The sequence below is a fragment of the Dermacentor silvarum genome, chromosome 1, assembly GCF_013339745.2.
Source record: "Dermacentor silvarum isolate Dsil-2018 chromosome 1, BIME_Dsil_1.4, whole genome shotgun sequence".
In the NCBI taxonomy this organism is placed as follows: domain Eukaryota; kingdom Metazoa; phylum Arthropoda; class Arachnida; order Ixodida; family Ixodidae; genus Dermacentor; species Dermacentor silvarum.
The window spans coordinates 263,792,664-263,813,616 of record NC_051154.1 but is presented as its reverse complement, the minus strand read 5'-3'; the positions used below and the strand labels follow the sequence as shown (position 1 = coordinate 263,813,616).

The 20,953-nt window shown below is 43.7% G+C and overlaps 1 protein-coding gene across 1 annotated transcript in view; it reads left to right on the top strand.

Moving 5' to 3' along the window:
* The window catches only part of LOC119437129 (death domain-associated protein 6-like), a 168,246-nt gene that overhangs the window by 131,279 nt on the left and 16,014 nt on the right, over positions 1-20,953 (top strand). The window contains exons 19-22 of the mRNA XM_049660305.1: positions 2,830-2,979; positions 5,407-5,597; positions 11,859-12,348; positions 12,439-12,705. Coding sequence (XP_049516262.1) covers positions 2,830-2,979; positions 5,407-5,597; positions 11,859-12,348; positions 12,439-12,705 — 1,098 coding nt within the window. The remainder of the gene's footprint in view (positions 1-2,829; positions 2,980-5,406; positions 5,598-11,858; positions 12,349-12,438; positions 12,706-20,953) is intronic.

The window sequence follows — 20,953 nt, the reverse complement described above, 5'->3', positions numbered from 1 at the left end:
TTCACTCTGTTCAGTCATGCAGTATCATCAGCTAGCCCAACTTACTATTGTAGCGCTTGCTTCTTTACAGTGTTGATGTACTGGCAAAGAGCTGCTGCATGCTTGTATTGTGGCCACACTTGCCCCTTGGCTGTACGAAGCGAGAGCTTTGCATAAACAGAGGGGCAACACCACACAACCAAAGCTGGCGTTGCCGTGATAGCTGTAATAATCATTTGCTGTCGTGCAAACAACAGAAAGCTTTAAAACCAAACAGTGTTGCTAGTTGTTAAAGTGAAGATCCTGATGAGAAAACCGAGTAAACTGTTAGGGCTATCATTCTGGTTTCTTTAAAGGCACACTAAAGGCAAATTTTAAATCAAGCTGAAGTGATAGATTAGTAATGGAGAACGTGTAAGGTGTCAATATTATGCCAATAGAGTTTTAGTAATAGAGAAATTTAGGTAAATGTAGGACACGATTTGGAGGCTCCCTCAGGATATTCAAGTACAGTAGAACCCCGCTGTTATGTTCTCGGGTGCTGCGTTTTCCCAGCTGTTACGTTGTTTGCGGCCGGTCGCGGCACAGCTCCCATAGAACCCATGCATTGGTAACCCCCGCGGTTACGTCGCAACTGTGGGACCGTTCCCGCATCATACGTTGAGAACTGCCCCCCCCCCCCCCCCCCCGCCAGCCCGAGCGGCCATTTTGACTTTGCATGTAGCTTTGCTTGGTTGCTTGACGATGGCATTGGCCGCCCAAAGTGCCGGGGGCGACACTTATGACGTATTTTCGGTTTCCACCAGCAAGAGTTTGGCCCTTGAGATCCGTATTTGCTATCTAAAGATGGTGTCTATGATGCGTTGCGGCTCTAAAATTGGTTTTAGCTCATAGATGTTTCGTGTAAAGTCCAAGGGCTATAACGCCGTCGCCGTGCACCGTATGCTGTATGTGCGAGTCAAAGCGTGCGAGGGAAGCCTACGACCACGTCTAAATCTCGCACTCGAAAGAAAGAAAAGCAGGGAGGAAGCACGCCTTCTTCTGTTGTGCTCGAGGCACCGGCGAGGGAGCGAGGGGGAAGGGATCGCGGGCAGCGTTGTGCTCTGGCATCAACTGCGTACTGTGCGGCGGCGCGCAGCCATGCGGGCCGTATCATGAAAGTGATCTGCGTTGGGGGCAGATTCTACGCAGTGTAGGTGCGTCGGAGGCTCGTAGCTTTGTGCGTGCGGTACTCAGTTTGCGTTGAAGCGATAGAAAACAGCACGAAGGTCACTTTGCTCGCTTCTGCAGCGGTGCTTAAATTCCTCACGCCAGCGTTTGACAGCGTGTATCCGCGCTCATCGAGTCTGATGTGTTCATGTTTGCCTGTAGGCGCTGACACCATGCTTTGTTAATTGTTAATATAGTTAATAAGCGAATGTTAACAAGTTAATAAGGACGATAGAACTACTGTATAGTTGTCTACTAATTTGCTATCGCAATCGATACTTCGGCTGTTGGGCGAAACTACAACTTCTTTTCACACGTAAGAATTAAAATAATATTGTGTGCAGTTCAACACTACTCCCATTTCTCAATTTTTCCTGTTTCCCGGCTCTTATGTTTTTTTTTTTTTACAGTCCCGTCAAAAACGTATCTGCGGGTTCTACTGTACTAGCCTGATGATGTAGGCATTCCTCATAGTAATTCTGTCATGAGTATTCAACTACTCGTAATAAAACTATTATTGTAATTGCATTCTAAGATGGAAGAAAATGCTATTTGTCTACTTCTATTCGATTCTTACAAAAAATACCATTTTGACAATACCCTTGACAACGACGCAGGCGGTCGTAAGGTTTCATTTTCGCTCGACTCTGCACCACCCGCTCTTTCGCATTTCGGTAATTTCCTTATCGCGTAGTGCTGCGCTGATTTTGCTGTCTCGCAAAACTCGCATATCACATAATGTGTTAATGCCACATAAATGTGATGTCACGGTCTACGCCACTCGACTAAGAGCAGCTGCAGTGGCGAATCCAACGCTCTGTCTTGGCTTGATTTCTGCATGGCCGTGCCTTTGCGTTTTGTGCGAAATACTCTAGTGTCATCTGCCAGGCGCCTTTTTGATCACCGACGGCGGTAAAGGGCGGGGATGGCGTATGCCACGTCGCCACTTCCCGCTCCGGGGCGGGCGATTTCAATTGTGCTAAAGGTATGCGGGCCCTTCATACGCGATTTCCTCTTAGACTAAGTCTTTTCTTAGCGCGAAACTAGCGCTGCAAGTTTTGTGAAATAGTATTTTAACAATGCATTTCGATTTAATATTTGCCTTTAGTGTTCCTTTCTGGTGTTTCTTTCCTTCCTGGTGGATTGTCGGCGCTGTATAGGCTACCAGTGTTCTGAATGGCCTCATTCATCATGGACGATTTTAATTGTGGGAGAACTGTGGCAGTGCTTCAGCTGTGGTTTCCTCTGCAACTTCTATAAAACAAGCATTTCTAGTTTTCTAGAATGGTTGTGGCTTGAGACAGTTGCACGGGTCGGGCTGACACTTGTGTCGGCAGTTGGTGATACTGCATTACCACCATGTCGTATTTTCGTGGTGTTATCAGGAGGCTTACGGTACTTCCAGCTTGAAGCTGCACTGCACTTGGCCACTTTTTGAAGTGGTCCCATTAAAAGATGAAATTATTTATGATATGTTGCATGCTTGAGTAGTTAAGGCCTCCATGACATGATTACCTTAGTCAGTAGCTACCTTATGAGGCAAACAAAGCGGGGCAAAATTTTTTCATTGCTACTCCTAGTGTAGGGTACCGTGGTTGTGCCTCGGTATATGATGTGTGTTCTTACTCTGTAATCTTTCAGGCTCCCCGTACCGCCAGATTAATACCAGTGTAGAAAAGCTGGTCAACAGGTGTCGAATATTTCCCGACTTCAGGGATATCTTGGACGTGGTGCAAACGGAGAATGAAGCACACAGCCTTGGGCTAAACTCAAGGCAGGAGAAACAGCTTGGTAAGGTGGCTTTTTTAGCCAGAGCTACTGGAACAATTACTAGGGGTTGCACCACTACAGCAGTTTCATTTGTAGCCAGAATTGACTACGATGGGACATAAATGTAGTAAATGTTCAATTGAACTGAATTCGTGATGTGGCAAAATTTTGTGTTTCCGTGGTCACTGATTGACATGTGTGCCAATTTTATATACTAAAGCCTTCCAATAAATTTTAACCATGCATAGTTTGTACTTGACGTATTGCCATTCGCCATTTAATTTTGTTCTCATATTGTTGGCATTTTTGCTTAAAATACTCATTGCAACCCCCCGCCCACTTCATGGTGGTGTCTTTTTTTTTTTTCTTTGCAAATGTGCCAACCCCAACTGTAGATGCCTCGTCACATAAATCTGGCTGGAGCTTGAAAGTGGAAAGTGCTTTCTAGTCATGTTAACACCAGCCTGTTTATTTTCTAGTCATGTTAACGCCAGCCTGTTTAATAGATGTGCTGGAAATGAACCGTTACGCAGCCTCTCTTCAATTAAGACATAGAGGCTTCATTCAAAATGAGATCCACAAGGAGGATACTGATTTGGGCGAGTTGGTAGCAATACATAATAAATAGTTGTAGCACACAAACTGAAAGACGTAGTGCTTGTGTTTGTAAAATCGCTGTCTTTTGCCTTTCAGTTTGTGCGCAACAACTATTTTCTATTGTGGAGATCCACAAGCTCACCTGTAGCAGCATGTTCAGTGAGGTCAACAGCGGGTTCTTCCTCAGCTTAGTATTTTATGAGTACCACACCGTCGTTAAACTTATCTGCAAAGAAAGTCACCCACCTATTCATTCGTGTTGTAAATAGTGCCAAATAATATACCAAGCCCGCTTATAGCAAACAGTCAGAATACGATTGTGACACCATCTCTCTTCCTTATTCTCCTCAGTCCCCAGCCTCGTTACTGTGTATTCTGTGTTTTTGCCTTCTTCAGCAGCCTGAGCACGCTGCCACGACATACGAGATGAAGTGTGATGTTTCTGAAGGTGCCTTTTTTTTTGTACACAATACCTAGTTGTGTCTTTTTACTGTATTCACGAATTTGCATTGTGCGCGGATAAATAGTAGTTCATTCTGCAATAAAATGGTACACTGTATAAAAGAACAAGGCACCATAAGATTATTGCAGAAATTTTAATACGCTATCTGTCTGATTTACAGTGGAACATTTACAGTAGAACCTCATTGATATGATCCCATCATGTACGATTTCCCGGCGCCAACATTATCGATAGAGAGCACAAAAATATTACCCAGTTGAATTACGCTTATTTTTTACTGGTTCATATGTTCCTGGAAAACGCAATGCTTTGGCACAAACATTCAGTACATCGCCAAACTGCGATCATATGTTATGTTTTCCTGCTGCTAGATCCCATGTAAACAAGAAAAATGCGCGAGGCGCGCGCCATCAAGGACAGTAGCCGCTTGCTGTGGCAGCTTCACCACAATACTCACCCGCCTGTCTCAAACACCGGCGAGCCCTCAGTTCTTTATTCCAGTACCAGCAAATCCACCTCCCGGGTCGTCGCATGACACGTTCACAGCTATTGCCACCAACACTATTGCGATAAGCATCTTAAACTATTTGTTGGGCTGCCCAGCACGAGGTCGCGGGATCAAATCCCGGCCACGGCGGCCGCATTTCGATGGGGGTGAAATGAAAAAACACCCGTGTACTTAGATTTAGGTGCACATTAAAGAACCCCAGATGGCCGAACTTTTCTGCAGTCCCCCACTACGGCGTGCCTCATAATCAAATCGGGGTTTTGGCATGTAAAACCCCATAATTCAATTCAATCCTAAACTATTTGTTTTACAGTGTGTGGGCCCTAGTGCGATTGGAAGTGTACTGCACGCTTTTAGTAGGCGGTAACCCAAATGCACCGCCGTTCCCTGCTGCAGGCGGTGGGATTTGAGTGTTATGTTTCGCTTTGGTGGCAGCAGGCATCACCCACTAGCTCGATTTCATTTTGGTTTCCTGGTGCCGTTTTCAAACACTACACAATAGGGAAACAACAAAATGCGCCTCGGGCCGCCGAAGCCCCACCAGCTCGAGGCGCGTCGGCGCCTTGTGCCCCAAGGATTTGGGCAACGCTTCACATTACATAGATGTCAACTACAGTTGAGTTAGTATGTTTTTATTGTGTTTTTTTCCAGAATGTATGAATGAGGTTCTACTGTATACAGTCCATTTACTAAATTTTGATTAGGCTTTGTGCATTTAATTAAGTAAACAAAAGTGTGAAATCAGTTCTAAAGTTGCTACAAATGTTCAATTTTCCTGCTGTACAACAGCTACCATGAGAAAACATTTTTGTGCTTCACTGTGGCTTTAAGAAATGGGTGGCTAAGCTACCATGGGTGGTGGGGGCATGACGTCTTGCAGCGGAGAAAGTGTTCCAGGAGGTTGGAAAGATGTTGCAGAAAAGACGACAAAAGGATGAGTTAGCTGATGCTCTTGCTTACCTGGAGGATGGGCCAGGTGCGGCCTTCACAAAGGATCCCGCTGAAAGTGACGAGGAGCTGCGCAAAAAGCTTGAAAATAATGCCAAGCTGTCTCGGCACAAGATGGATAAGGCAAGTGTACACAACCAAACAAGGGTGTGGATAAGGTGTTAAGGTTCTTGTACGGAGTTGTCCTTTTGATGGTCATGTCAGACATTATTTTAGGTCTTCAAACATAATTGATTTCTCATTTGGCATACCATATGTGTCCCATTTCTGCTTTTGCCTATTCTCAAATCTTTTTGCACTGAAGATTTCATCCACCCGCCATGGTTGCTCAGTGGCTATGGTGTTGGGCTGCTGAGCACGAGGTCGCGGGATCGAATCCCGGCCATGTGGCGGCCGCACTTCAATGGGGGCGAAATGCGAAAACACCTGTGTACTTAGATTTAGGTGCACGTTGAAGAACCCCAGGTGGTCGAAACTTCCAGAGTTCCCCACTATGGTGTGCCTCATAATCAGATCGTGGTTTTGCCACGTAAAACCCCATAATTAAAAAAAAATTTCATCCGATGCTTTAACTTTGCTCTGGCTCTTTGTTTGGACATCGCATGCATGACAACATTATTTCTTAAGAGCCCTTGTGTCTCTGCTCCTCCTTTGCCCCTGCTGCCACCTTAGCTTTGCGCAGCCCTTGCATGAATGATCTTTTTGAACAAATGAAATGGTTAAGAGGGGTTTAATATAGGGAATCGTAAATAAAAATGCTGCACATTTGAGTCAATATACTTCTTTTTGGGTCAATATACTTCCCTTTAAGGAGGGTATAAAGGCACATATGCACGAAACAAGCTTGTTACTATATGTGGGACGCTCTTCTTGTATTTGTGTTGTAAATTGTATAATGCCTCAGTGCAGCCTTTCAAAAAAAGAAAAAAGGCATACTGAATTGAAATTCAAGAAATTCGTGCTTGCTCATGTGCTACTCTTTGTACCACATAAAGCTAAAGCAACAAACTTGTCCACAACACGGTCACACAAGCCATTTTTCTGTTGAAAATAATTAAGTATTTCAAAGTCTGTAAAAAAAAAAAAAATGCAATGGCAGTATCATAGTGACATGGTAATTTTTGAATCACTTTCTAGCAGTCGTTTACCAAATAACTGGAAAGTGTCGAAAGCCTCTGCACAGGCAGGGTGACAAGCACCTGTATACTATAGGCCTATAAGCACTGACTTGTGCATGTTGATAATATACCAGCGCATTACTGTGCTCTGGGACACTGACTGAGAGAGAAACAACTTTATTTACGGGACACTGACTGAGTTTTATTGCTGGCACTAGAGCACTGCACGGGCCGGATTTTTCGGCCCGAGCCCGGCCCAGGCCCGCTTTACAAGGCCCGAGCCCAGCCCGGGCCCGTAATACAGAGCCCGAACCCGGCCCGGGCCCGCGCGTACATGACCGAGACCAGCCCGGGCCCGGCCCGGGCCCGTGGTTCCAAGCCCGGGCCCGACCCGGGCCCGTGCTATTGAGCCCGGGCCCGGCCCGGGCCCGGGCGTTCATTACTAAGCTTAGCTAGGGCCCGCGTGTGCGTGACCAGGCCCGGCCTGTAAGAGAAAAAAAAATATTTTTTTACTTACAGATTGTACCGCATTTTCAGCCTCACATTCTCGAGGTTTAATCAGCTGCAGTATATAAGCAATGAAAGGCCGAAATCTTTGTTTCTCCCACGGAAACATCAGTAATCCGGCCCATTGCCTGTGCTGCTATTTTTCCGCTGGTGCCCATGCACTTACCTTGATTTGTACGATATGGTTCTATGATGTCATTTAGTATGCAAATATGCAGGGTGTTTCATGTTAGCTGAACCAAATTTTTAAAAATTGCCTGTTGCAGATTGCACAATTCTATAATAATCCTTGATCTAAACTACTCGATGAGGCGGTCATTACTTCCAAGAGAAAACAGAACGCCTAATTAAAGAATTAACATAATTACGGTAAATAACTTTTTCATTAATTATTTTACGACACATCTTTCAATCTACGAATTATAGCCGCTGAGTTCGCAGGCGTATCCACTTGGAACGAATTCTCAGGACTGAACCAGTTTCGGGATAATAATTTTCAAAGTGTCCGACGAAATCAATCAAATCAAATCAATTTATTCTGCAATTTACATGCTTGACGGTCATTTTGGACTAAAAGCTACATACGTAGCTTGACGTGACCGGAAACACCACGCAAGGCAATAGTACGTCGCAAACAGTGTGCGCACATGTACAATAATTCACATATATTTCCAGCTGTCGCTGGAATTCCTCACGGACGAAATAGCTATGAACGGAAAAAACAGAATATTTCCGTCACGGCGAGTTAAGAGAATTAGGGCAAGTTTTAACAGAATGCATTTTAAACCACACTACAGTAGCAATCATCATCATCACCAGCCTATATATAGTATACAATAGCAATACTAGCTATACAAAACAAGGCAACACCAGCTATACAACATAGCATGAGACTGAATTTAACAAGATTAACATTTGCTAATAAAACGAAACAGGATGTACATTATATACTCAGAGCCATACACGAAGGCAGAATAATAATCACATCAGATATATTACAAGCTACCAACGTATGGGCTGAGTTCTTTCTTACTGAAATTATCGACATTTTTGTATTTGTTCAAAGTGAATGGTAGGTTATGTATTAACGACTGATGCTTATAGAGTGTCCTGAAGTATGGAATTGACCATATATCAGGATTTCTTGTGTTCGCATTAATGTGACGACGCTCTAAGGAGGATAATTGTTTTATGTAGTTCCAAGCTAATTCTGACGCGGCTGGCCTAATGAATGGTCAAAACGCGTAATTGAATGTTTAACATAATTACGCTAATTAACTTTTTTAAATATTCATTTTACAGGCGCATCTTTATACCTACGAATTATAGCCGCTGCGTTCGCAAGGCGTATCCACTTGGAATAAATTCTCAGGACTGAACCAGTTTCGCGATATTAATTTTCAAAATGTCCGACGAAATGAATGGGCGTTCCAGTTAACTTTTTGAGGAAAACGCTGTTTTATGCATTGAAGCACAAAAGTAACTGGCCTTAGCGCTAAAATAATGCAATAGTATCGACACTGGTAATAGTGCAATTGCAAAAGCGGTAACATGGAAATGGTTTGAGGAGTGGTTCTTTGTACAATTTATTTTTCCTTACGCGGAAACAATGTTTGTTTTGGTGGAAAATAAAAATAGCGTAGCACTGCCGGTGCAATGCTAAAGAGACAGCGGACCTGATGGGCACCTAACTAGGCCTGGCTTTTGGGCTAGGCTAAGTACTACCAAGTCATCCCCAGCATTCCCCGTAATTTATTTATAATTCATTGATTATCAATTAGCAATTTATTGGCTTTCGATTTTCTATCGCAAGATATTAGCCACGTATTTGGGCTAGGCTAAGCACTACTAAGTCACCTACAGAAGTTTCCGGAATTTATTGGTTATTGATCAATTATCGACTAGCTATTGATTGGCTATCAATTGCCTATCGATGACTAAGTTTAAGTAGTCCCCACCATTCTTAGCTAGACTTATCCAGGCTCAGCTTCGCTAGTTCACAGGTGTATGTGCTATTGCGCTTGGACCCTTTCTACACTGCTACCAGGATCGGCACACTTTTTTTGGATTCAGCAGACACATTGCGCCCGGCTGAAACAGCTCGGCTGTTAAAATGAGAACATCACCTGTTTTACTATTTTCTTCGATAAGATATACAGTCATCCGATAAGATATACAGTCAAGAGAATGGTGTGGATCAGCGAACAGGGATAACCAATAATCTAGTTGACATCAAGCGGGAAAAATGAAGCTGGGCAGGCCATGTAATACGTAGGATTGATAACCGATGGACCATTAGAGCTACAGAATGGATACGAAGAGAAGGGAAGCGCAGTCTAGGACGGCAGAAAACTAGGTGGGGTGATGAAGTTAGAAAATTCGCAGGCGCAAATTGGAATCACCTATTGCAAGACAGGGTTAATGCGAGATCGCAGGGAGAGGCCTTCGTCCTGCAGTAGACATAAATATAGGCTGATGATGATGATGACAGTCATTTTTCACGTGTGACTTCAGCTTGGCACAGAATGCATTGAAGCATGCAATGCATAACGGTTGCGTGTGCTCGAAGGCCTACTAAAGTCCTTTAATGAGCGGGCCCGAGTCTGGCCCGGGCCCGTGGCTTCAAGCCCTAGTCCGGCCCGGGCCCGCGGCCTCAAGCCCGAGCCCGGCCCGGGCCCGCGGCCTCAAGCCCGAGCCCGGCCCGGGCCCGGGCTTTCGGGCCGGCCCGGGCCCGTGCAGAGCTCTAGCTGGCACAGCACCGTTTCAGGTGGAGTTTTTCTATGGTAACAGAGCTAGACGACGTAGTTTTTATGAGTTTGATAGCCATAAGTAAAATGCAAGTCAAGTAGGCAGTGTTTTTCTTGATTTAAAATTTAAAGTTGTTTCATGAACTGCCATGCATATTAAAAAAGAGTCCAGATATGTAACTGGATGCAGTTGTACTTAACATCTTGGTTCAATATGCTGTTTTTGACCGAGTTACTTCAGACATGCTTTCAAGTTGCTTAAGTCATTTCCTGAGATTCTGCACTGAGTCCAACTTTCTCAAGCTTCAACACTTCTAATGTTGTGCGCATAGTGATTTTTAGTAAAATGTATAATGATATTGTTAACAGTTGCAATGTTAGAATTTAAGTTTATGCAGATGAGTGCATATTACTTTATCAATTCGATAGACAATCAGCTTCAACTGAGCGACTGAACTGAGGAGTGCATGAACTGCTTGGACATTTTGCAAATTTCAGTGATTTGCAATTGTTTCACATCTGTAATAGGTAGAAACCAAGCCCTCCCATCTGATTGCTTGATGAAAACATAAAATATTGTGTCCACACTGTGCAAATATTGACACGTACACATGTTTATCTTTCACCGGTGGCCGCTTTCAACACCGGCTGACAAATGTTAAACGTTATCGCTCCGCGCAGGACGCGCCTGCATTGGAAGCTTCTCGGACGTTATCAATGCTTCTATCCGTCGTCTGTGGTCATCGACGCCCATGTAATCTGATTGTATGAGCGACGCGAATTGTCTAGAACTTTCTGGAAGACACGCGGGCATCAGGGATTAATCTGGAACCTTCGATGACTCAGGTATAAAAGCCGACGCGTTTCGCCGCTGATCAGATTTCGACGATCGCCGACTGTGTTCGCCGCTATCGTTGTGCTTCAAGTGTAACTTGCTTTTGTGGGCACAGGTTCGCCCAATAAAGAATCAGTTTCGTCATTCACAGTTTTACGACTGTTTGCTTCATCGTCACTACTACGTGACAATATCTTGGCTTTCCTAAAAACGGCTAAAATGTCCTGCTGACTGAGAAACGTTTTGCTACGGCAAAATGGCAGTAGCTGTCTTGCACTCCATTGCCAGCTGCTGGAACTATCCATGAGGTTAAGCACCGTGGCTCGGGTGTGTTTCTGAGAATAAGTTTTTTCACATGATTGGTGCTGAACACTGCGTGCTTCTTTCTGCAGCAGTTGGCCTGTACTCCAGAATTGCTGTGTCAGAATTGTTGGGCCCGGTGCAGTGTCTAAGGGCTGTGACGTTTTGCTGCTGAGCCCGAAGCTGCGGGCTCGCTTCCCTGCTGCAGCGGCCGCATTTGAATGGGGCAAAAGTGCTCGTGTGCTTAACCAGGATGAAATTGTTGGTTCAACATTAGTAATGCTAAAGCAGTGCGAAAGACACGGATGAAAGGAAGATGCAAGACGCACACAGGCAGGTACTTACATTTAGATGCCCTTAAAGAACCCCTGGTGGTCAAAATTAATCTGGGGAGCCCTCCACAGCACCATCCCCCATAGCCTGTCTGTTGCTTTGGTGCGACAAACCACGTAATTTTTTTCTTTTTGGAATTATTGCAATGGTCTCAACATGGCTTTAAAATTGTAAACGCCGCCCCCCCCCCCCCCCTCCCGCCCTGAAAAAAAATGTCTTTAAGTGCCAAAGCAAAGAAAGCAGGTTGCATTGTATGTGCTATTAAACAGCAAATACAGTCGAACCCGGATATATCGAACTCACATACAATGAATTATTGTGTATATAGAACAGCTGTAAAATCCCGTCGAAAATTTATATATGAAATTTTCATTGTATATATGAAATTGCCTGTATATTGAACTTTTTTGTGATCACCTTCAGATTCGATATATCTGGGTTCGACTGTATTCGAGAGACTAGCACAGATATTTTTTTAGTTAAGGTTAGCATGTTGAGACTTCTATTCTGCCTGCCCGTTAAGAGCATTTGGCTGCATGTGCAGGTGATGGAGGTGTACGTGGCCAAGCAGGAGGATATGAAACAGCAAGCAAAAGAAAAGGAAAAGGGCACCTGTGACCTGTCCCCAACACCTAGCGATGGCAGTGGGAGTGAAGATGAGGATGATAGTGACGATGACTTGAGGGCCCCCCGTGAGAGTCTCCTTGAGAACGACACTAGTCTTAGTGAAAGTCCTGTTGAGCAGAAGACAAAACTGGATCCACAGCGGGGGAACCAGGACATCTGTTACTTGTCTTCAACATCAAATAACAGCAGTGAAGGTGAAAACAGTGGAAATGAAGATAGTGAAGATGAGAGCGAAGAGTTCAAGGATGAGGACATGAGGTCCACTGAAAAAGATCTTGGAAATGACAGCTCTAGTGGAAATGAAGACAGTGAAGACGAGAGGGAAGAGTTCGAGGATGAGGACATGAGGTCCAGTGAAAAGGATCTTGGAAATGACAGAAGCTCTAGTGGAGATGAAGACAGTGAAGGTGAGAGGGAAGACTGCAAGGATGAGGACATGAGGTCCACTGAAAAAGATCTTGGAAATGACAGCTCTAGTGGAAATGAAGACAGTGAAGACGAGAGGGAAGAGTTCGAGGATGAGGACATGAGGTCCAGTGAAAAGGATCTTGGAAATGACAGAAGCTCTAGTGGAGATGAAGACAGTGAAGGTGAGAGGGAAGACTGCAAGGATGAATACATGAGGTCCACTGAAAAGGATCTTGGAAACGACAGAAGCTCTAGTGGAGATGAAGACAGTGAAGATGAGAGGGAAGACTGCAAGGATGAAGACATGAGGTCCACTGAAAAGGATCTCCTTGGAAATGACAGAAGCTCTAGTGAAGGTAAGCAGTTACGATGCATTCAATATTGTGCAGCTTAGTCTGTGTTGTACGTACCAGGCTAACTGTGCAAAGTCATCAATGAGTTCCATATTTCTGTTAAGCTGGCTGCTCTGCAAAGCATGACTGCTCCCAGCAAGTGTTGTTCATAGATACCTCCTTAGCATTTTTACTGAATGTAACTACAATTGCCATTTTTCAACTCCACTGGTGCTGAATGGTTGCCAGCTGTATTGATGGTCGCACATGGATGGGCACACTTGAAAGGGAACACTGTGCTGGCCTCTTGATTTTGCAAGGCAGATGTTAAGTTACTGAGGTACTGACACCACCTCCTCGCATTTTTTGAACAAAGTGAGCCCATGTTGCAATGGTGCGATTTCCACATTTTTTATGAGAAAAAAAAATTAAAATAAAGTACTTCTTGCAGTGCTGACCTCAAAACTGGTGATAAACGCTGCCTTCCTCTCTGCCTCCTTAGTCTAGGAGGAGGTGTAGAAATGTGGTCTCTGAATGGAACTTTGTGGACGGAATTAAACCTTGTAAAGTAGCGAGTGTACTCAATTACAGGCGAACCTGGATATATCGAATCTGAAAGGGATCACAAAAAGTTTGATATATAGGTAATTCGATATATAAAATAAAAATTTTATCTAAAAATTTCCAGGGGGATTTTACTGCTGTTCGTTATACACAATAATTCGTTATATGTGGGTTCGATGTATCCGGGTTCGACTGTACTGGGTGCACGAGGTATTTCAGAACACGGCTTTGAATCGCTCTAAAAGTTAACATTCTCGCATCTGTGTAGGCACCTAACTTCAATCTTCACCAACCTCTCTGTCACCTGTCTAGCATACTTATTCAAGGTATCAGTTTCCGATCTGATGCAGGAGATGAAGCTGTACGCTGTCCTAGTCGTCTTACATACCGACTACAACGACTTCGACATTGCTACCTTCTTTAGCCAATGGTCATGTGTGATGCTAGTGGCCAGATGCCATTAAGGTGGTCGAGCTTGTCCAGCAGGTGGAAGCCATGATGACTGAGAACACTGAAAAGCCAATTATGGCCATTGTGGGGCAGCTTGAAGTGGCAGAGTAAACAGTGAAGCTTTCTGTATACAATATTATTGAGTGCTACTCCTAAGTAATTTATTTGCTTGCTCCTCCCACAGGGCCTGCGTGATATATGAGTCTGTGAACTTCTGCGGCTACGTCACCCTCAATGTGACGCCCTAGTTCCCACTATAAACTTGCTACGCTACTGTACATACTGTACGCTACTGTCACTGAGAGGGATACTAAGGAACAGCCACACCATGCTGTAAACTCGCTAAGGGCTACTTTTGTGGAAGCATTTACCAACATCAACACACCCTATTTCATCTGAGTATGTGGTCATTATAGAAGCTGTATTCAGTAAACAGTTGAGGCTGAAGGTGGCTTTATTCATCGGTCGTAGAAAACAGACATACAAGCAACTATGTACTAAAATTTGGAACGCACATTTCAATTCTAGTCGGAAATATTGTTGCTATTTGAGAAGTAGTCACCAGGTCAAATTCCTCGCGCACCCTGTATATGAGCAGTCAGTTGGTGCTGGATAAAATAAGCTAAAAATATTGTCAGCAGCAACTTTCCTGTGCTCTTGTCAAGGGCAGTGTTAATTTGGTGGTGATAAAATTTATTTGGCATAATTCCTGCCCCTCGCATAAAGTTCAAGCAATGAGTTAAAAGACAAAGGAAAGAGTGGTTGAGATGCAGATGCACTATTCCAATTGCATGATGTTTTTATCATACAAATTTTGCTTAACTTTGGCTTATGCTTAGGGCCTGTGTGCAGCCATTGCTAAAAAGTCTTTTAATACTCAAGTGCAGCCAATTCCTCATTAACTGTAGTCATTCTGAGAGGCGATCTCCTGCACCTGAAATCTTGAAAGTGCCTGTGCGGGGCCACAATGAACCATTTTTGTTGACATAGATAAAGCAGCATTTGACTTGCATAATGGCATGGCCGAGTCCACTTTCAAGCATACGCTCACATGGATGGCACATATATGCAAGCAGGTAATGATGAATTGAAGAAACTCCTTTATGGGAAAACTTGTTCCCACTAAAAATAAATACAACTCAGTAGCATACAGATACAATAGTGATGGAACGGTCGCAGTTGTCAACTGACACTGCTCGTGTCTTTTTGCTATATACAGTATAACCCCGCTGATACGATCCCGTTATGTATGATTTCATGGCGCCAAGGTTCGGGATCGAGAACACAAAAAATAAATCAATACAGTTACACTTCTTTTTAATCCATTCATACGTTCTCGAAAAATGCGATATTTCTGCACCAATGTTCAGTACGTTGCCAAACTGCAATCGTATGATACCTTTTCTGGCCACTAGATCCCTTGTAAAGAACAAAAGGTGCCAAGCGCGCGCGAACAGTAGTTGCCCACCGCAGCAGCTTCCCTGCAATATTTGCTCACCCGTCTCGCGTGGAAATGCCAGTTTGCAATCAGTTTCCTATTCCAGTACTAGCAAATGTCCTCGCGAGTCATTGCAAGCTGCATTGACGGCTATCCCGGCTGCCAACCCTATTGCGATAAACATTTTCAACTATGTATCTGTTTTACAGTATATAGGGTGTAGTGCCGTCTAAATCACACTTTTAATAGGCGATAATCTGTTGCCTGTAGCATGTGGCATGAAGTGAGCAGCATCGTAGCCACTGTATTTCAGCGTTGACCACCAGCTCGATTTTGTTTCCCATCACCATCTTAAAACACTGCAGAATAGGACAATGTGCATCTCGGATTGCTCGGGTCTCACCAGCTGGATGCGTGATCTGGGCATGCGTGCTGAAACAATTTGCACTGTGTGGCCACGTCAAAACATCTTATTTGTGGGACACATATGGCCGGATTATGCTCGGCTTGTCTCCCTATAGAAGTGGTGACAGTGTTCATGAAGGTTCTGGTACAGCAAGTGCATTTTGCATGAGAGTATAATAACGGGGTAACCTCGTGGAAGCAATCACCAGTAAAAAGTAAAATAGCTCAAGCATTGCAATACTACATGGTAGCAGGACACCTGATGTCATTTGACTCTATACAGTGCAGTATGCACTGCTCATCTTCCTATTTATTCTTTAAATGTAGCCATAGAATCAATACGCAGGCTCTTAAGTGATGGCAGGCACTGTGTTTCCTGTGCGGTCTAACTCTCACCACCTGCTTGCTAATTGTGGTCGTAGCCCTATTGTTCAAACTTGAAGTTGCCAGATCATTTTAGATAGTGAACTGCTTATCAGGTTCATTGTAGCTAAACAAACTTGGAAAAGATTGCTCATTCCTGTCATCCCACGAAACACGGAAGCAGCTATTTGATGTCTAAAGAATGTCTTCGACGGATAGTTCAAAAGTCTAGTAGCTGTCTTGATCAAGACATTTTGTAGTCGTGGACGTCTAAAAGTACTTCAGTAAGTCTTGCTAACGTTACACTAAAAGTTGGCTAACGGACATCTTGACAAGAACAACTGAAGACTATTATTAGACAATCCCTCAAATGTTTGTGGCAGCGGCTGCAGTAACATGAGGTTTGTCCACAGTTACAATTTATTTTAAGTGAGGCATGGACATGAGAAAAAAACATTTATGTTCTTGGATAGAGAGATGCACAGGTTGTTTTTCCAGATGTGAACTATGGGAATAGTGTAGCACAGCCCGATTGATCGACTAGTGCATTTCGCTTAGAACAATCAATTGAATGCCGCCGGTCACAGTTATGTTGCATATAAAATAAGATCTGTATTTTATGCTGATGTCATGTCAATGTGCCTCATTTGACTGAAACAAGTTTGTCACGCCTGCATGAAACACATCACTGTCGACAAAACTTTGCCCTGCTGGTCTCCTGCGAACTGAAAAAGTTTCTAGCAGGGAAACATTTTTGTCAGTGATGCTGCGGTTCAGGCAGAGATGACATCCTGGTATCAGTTACAGCCAGCAGAATAGCATTACACAAGTATACGAAATAGAATGTTGGGCTACAATGAATTTGCCCTGCTGGTCTCCTGCGAACTGAAAAAGTTTCTAGCAGGGAAACATTTTTGTCAGTGATGCTGCGGTTCAGGCAGAGATGACATCCTGGTATCAGTTACAGCCAGCAGAATAGCATTACACAAGTATACGAAATAGAATGTTGGGCTACAATGAATTCTTGAAAATAAAGAATGGTTCACATCTGCAAAAGCACTCTGGGAACCACTCTATCTGGCAATACAAATATTTTCATCTGATGTCCATGCCTCATTTAAAAGTAAATTGTAACTTACTTTGTGGGTGCCCCTTGTTAAGTATCACCATATGCTTGCAGTGCATCACGCAGAAAGAATGGCCAGTTCTTCGGAATACCATCCTTTAGTGAATTCCTTGCATATTGCATGTTACCAGAACTGAAAGATAATTAGAATATGCTGTTATTTTTTTTACACACACTGTACGATGAGCTTTTCATGTAGTGCAGTGCATAGAACATCACTGCAAGCTAAAATGCTGCAAGACATCTACTTCACACCTTGTGACACAGTCAAACTTTATTACCTAATAAATGAGAAAAAATGCAGAATGTGTAATTAACAAGAGTGACAAATAGTAGCAAAGGTGGCCATGCATAGATCTTGAAAATGATTGCTGCCGCAGCCAGAGCAGGCTAGTCTTTGTAGGAGAGCACTGGCTGCCCACAAATACTTTCTGTAGCAGGTCACACGTGGAGGTTCTTGTAGACACAAGCAAGCAAAACCTGCACAGACGAGGAAAAAAAAATCAAGAGGAAATGAGAATGTGCAAATTGGAACTTCAATTAGCAATATGTCTCAAAAAAAGGTTGACTGACATTAAAAATAAATTTAAGCACTCCTTTATCTTAAAGTACTGGGCTCTTAAGGTATGTATGTTATGATGCTTAAAATTACTAGTATATTTCCTGGCGCATAGTTATTGAAATGCAGAGCAGACTCAGACAGAGAAATGCCTTCAAATAATATATGGTGTTTCGTGGCTAAAAAGGCGCTTATTAACTTGTCAAACAAGCCTGAAAGCCTCTCTGCAAAATATAATCGGTTTAAAACAGTTAACCATTCTGCATCTAAATGATTTGCTATCTTGATTAAAAAGTTAAATCGCATTTTATATTAAACTAAGAGAAAGTTTGCATTTTGCACTGTCTAGCTGTTGCCTTTCTTTCATACTTAAACATGACATAGTACAGATTAAGCAGGTAGCACATTAAGGACTGGTTATAAAGTATCTCAATGCAATGCTTCTGGGGTTGGGCCAATCACTTTTGTTGATATATTTTCATCTGACCCTAATTGGCTTAGGGCAATACCTCACACCAATAATGCGTCACCTTGGATGATACCTCATTCAAAATTGTATCCAATCATGTGACCAAACGAGAACATTGCTCCTTGTCTTAGAAGTAACATACTGGTTGCTCCAGAAAGTGCAAAGTGATTTGTAGAGGTTGCAAGTTGATCAGTGCATCTATTGCCTCAGGTAATTCTGAGCATCTGCATTGACTAGCAGTTGATAAGCCACTACACACAAAAAACTGTATTCAAGTAATGGTCCACCTAGCGACAGTCAGGTGTCCTTCAGGACCCTTTTCGGAAATAAAGTTTCACCACCACCACCTAGCGAAAGGTGAAACGTGGCAGCCTAGTCAGAGGGCCAAGAAAAATAAGTTGCTAAATTCTAATAACACCTCTGATTGATACTATTGAAATAAATGACAAGAAAAAAAAACAGCACAGGTAAAATTAGTTATGAAAAAATTTTTGCACAGCAGCTCTGCAGACTGCTGGAACCTGCAGCATCATGCCTGTTCTACAAGCACATGTGACAACACAATCTCAGACATATGCGCCATCACACATCAGTGTGCGATCTCCTCAGAGTAAGGTTAAATAATAGTCTGCACAACCTACCTGCGATGATTCATTCGGCAGGCGCCAGCCATGCACTGATAATGGTAGAGCCAAATGGAAGTTCGTTCTTGTTTGGAAGCATCGGCCCATGTTTTATCAATCCAAGCAGCAAAGCATACACCCTGCAGCACACACAAAGATCGGAAATTAGGCTCCTTGCTGATGCTGTACAGTAAATTTGTGTAAAGAAACTAAATCACACAGAAAACCTTTTAGAATACAGAACTCGTCACATACTGGCTTGAACACAATTGCGCATTGGGGAAGCAAGGTGCAACGTACACTGTTGTAGCAAAATTTCATTCATGTATGAAATACTGGTGAATGATGACACTACAGAGTTAATTTGTGAGTTCTTACATAGTATTGACTACCTACAGTTAAGTCTTGGAAGGCTTACGGAAACTAAGTAGTAGTAGAAGTAAACTGTAAACTGGTGCTGAGAAACTGAGAATAATAGTGGCACCTGATTAGGGACCACTGCAAAATTTTTTTTTAAATGCCCGTTTGCTAAATGCTACATATTTTACCATGAAATACATGAAGTGCCAAGGAACCCCCCCCCCCCCCCCCCTGCCCCCTTCCTAATAGGCTAAGAGGCTAGGCTTACCGCGCCACATGTTTGGGGCAAACAGTGGTGTTCAGCAGGCTACTTTGACGGCGACGTGCAACACACGTGGTCCAAAGTGGGTGCAGTAGTTATGCGCAAAGACAACACAGCATTGCAACCAAGACATATGCCGAGAAAGAATGACAGTTTTCAGTGCTTTTCACACGGGGACACTTAATTATAACATTTCATTACAAGAGCTCAGAATTAGTGCTGACTCTACTTTGAGAAGTAAAACCTCGTTAATTCGGATTTCACAGGACCAAAAAAAGTCCGAATTAACCGAATGCCGAATTATCAAGGGTATCAAGAAAACAATAAACAAATGCTTACTACGCCATCACGCTTTTAATCACTGATTGAATAAGCAAATCGTGTTTCTATTTTGCACAACAGCAGTGCAAAAGCTGCAATTCTCGTGATCTCGTGACTGGTTATATAGCGCTCGCCAAGAGGGCGTCATCTGATTCACGCTTTTCACTACCATGCGCACATCCCAATTATTTTGTCGCCCGTGAGCTGGTCGCCAACAAATCGTCCGTCCATCACAATGTAGCCGGTGCACTTCATCTTCGGCAGCTTTGCATTGCTGCAGTATGTGCGGATGAAACAGCGGCTGCTATCGATGCAATCATGGATGGCGACTGCGCAGTTTTGAAGGCACGCGGCCCACGCGCTCACCGAGTCAAAACTAAACTATTGTTTGCCGCAGCCGCTGCGGACGAAACATCGGCCACTATCAACGCGATCATGGATGTTGACTACGCACTTATGAATGCATGCGGCCAGCCGCCTACGCGGTGTTATGCGCCACGATAAACGCAAGAATAAAGGCTTTAAGGGCACAATTAGGCACGAAGCGTTCCGGCGTTGCTGTCAGACACGTTTAACCTACGATTTTCCGCTTACGACAAATGGCGATGCGGATTCCGCTGCTTCGTTTCGGTTGGATGCTAGCGCCGTTTTAGCTCTTTTGCGTCACGCATTGGTGGTTCTCCGTGCATTTATTTTTGTAATCCTCCGACATATACATCAGCACGCATGCTATCGGCCCCGATCTACAAACTGGAGAAATGCGCGTGGTGATAAGTTACGGCCTCCGAGATTCAAGGGCAAAAGCTTAGGCGTGCTGCCCATTCTCGGAGGCTGGGCAGCTACAAGCTACTGCTGGCGGATTTATTGCGCAGTTTGTGCGTTCTTGTTACGCAATGCGATAGTGCTTTTTGACACTCGGGAATGGGTAATGGAGGTTCTTTGGATCGAGCGCACCACGCGTTCGCCGTCTTAGCCACTTGGCGAGCACGGAACCAGGGAAAGTTTATCAGTGGCTCGCGGAACCCCAACGGGGGACCTGCAAAACCCCTGGGTTATGCGGAACCCACATTGAGAACCCATGGCTTACACTGGTAATGTTGAGGTCCTGCCATTCAGCTAGCACCAAGAGACAAGATGTCCAGACGTCTACACAGTGAAAAGAACAAAATAAGAGAGCATCAGGTCACTGGAAAGACAGTTATGCAATTACAAATGAGGTGAACCACAGTTATTCATTAATAAACGACGAGCAGTCGTGATTGCACTCTCAGATGAAGCACATACTAGGCTACAAGTTTTGCAGCTTATTTTTAAAGCACCAGAACAATTTTT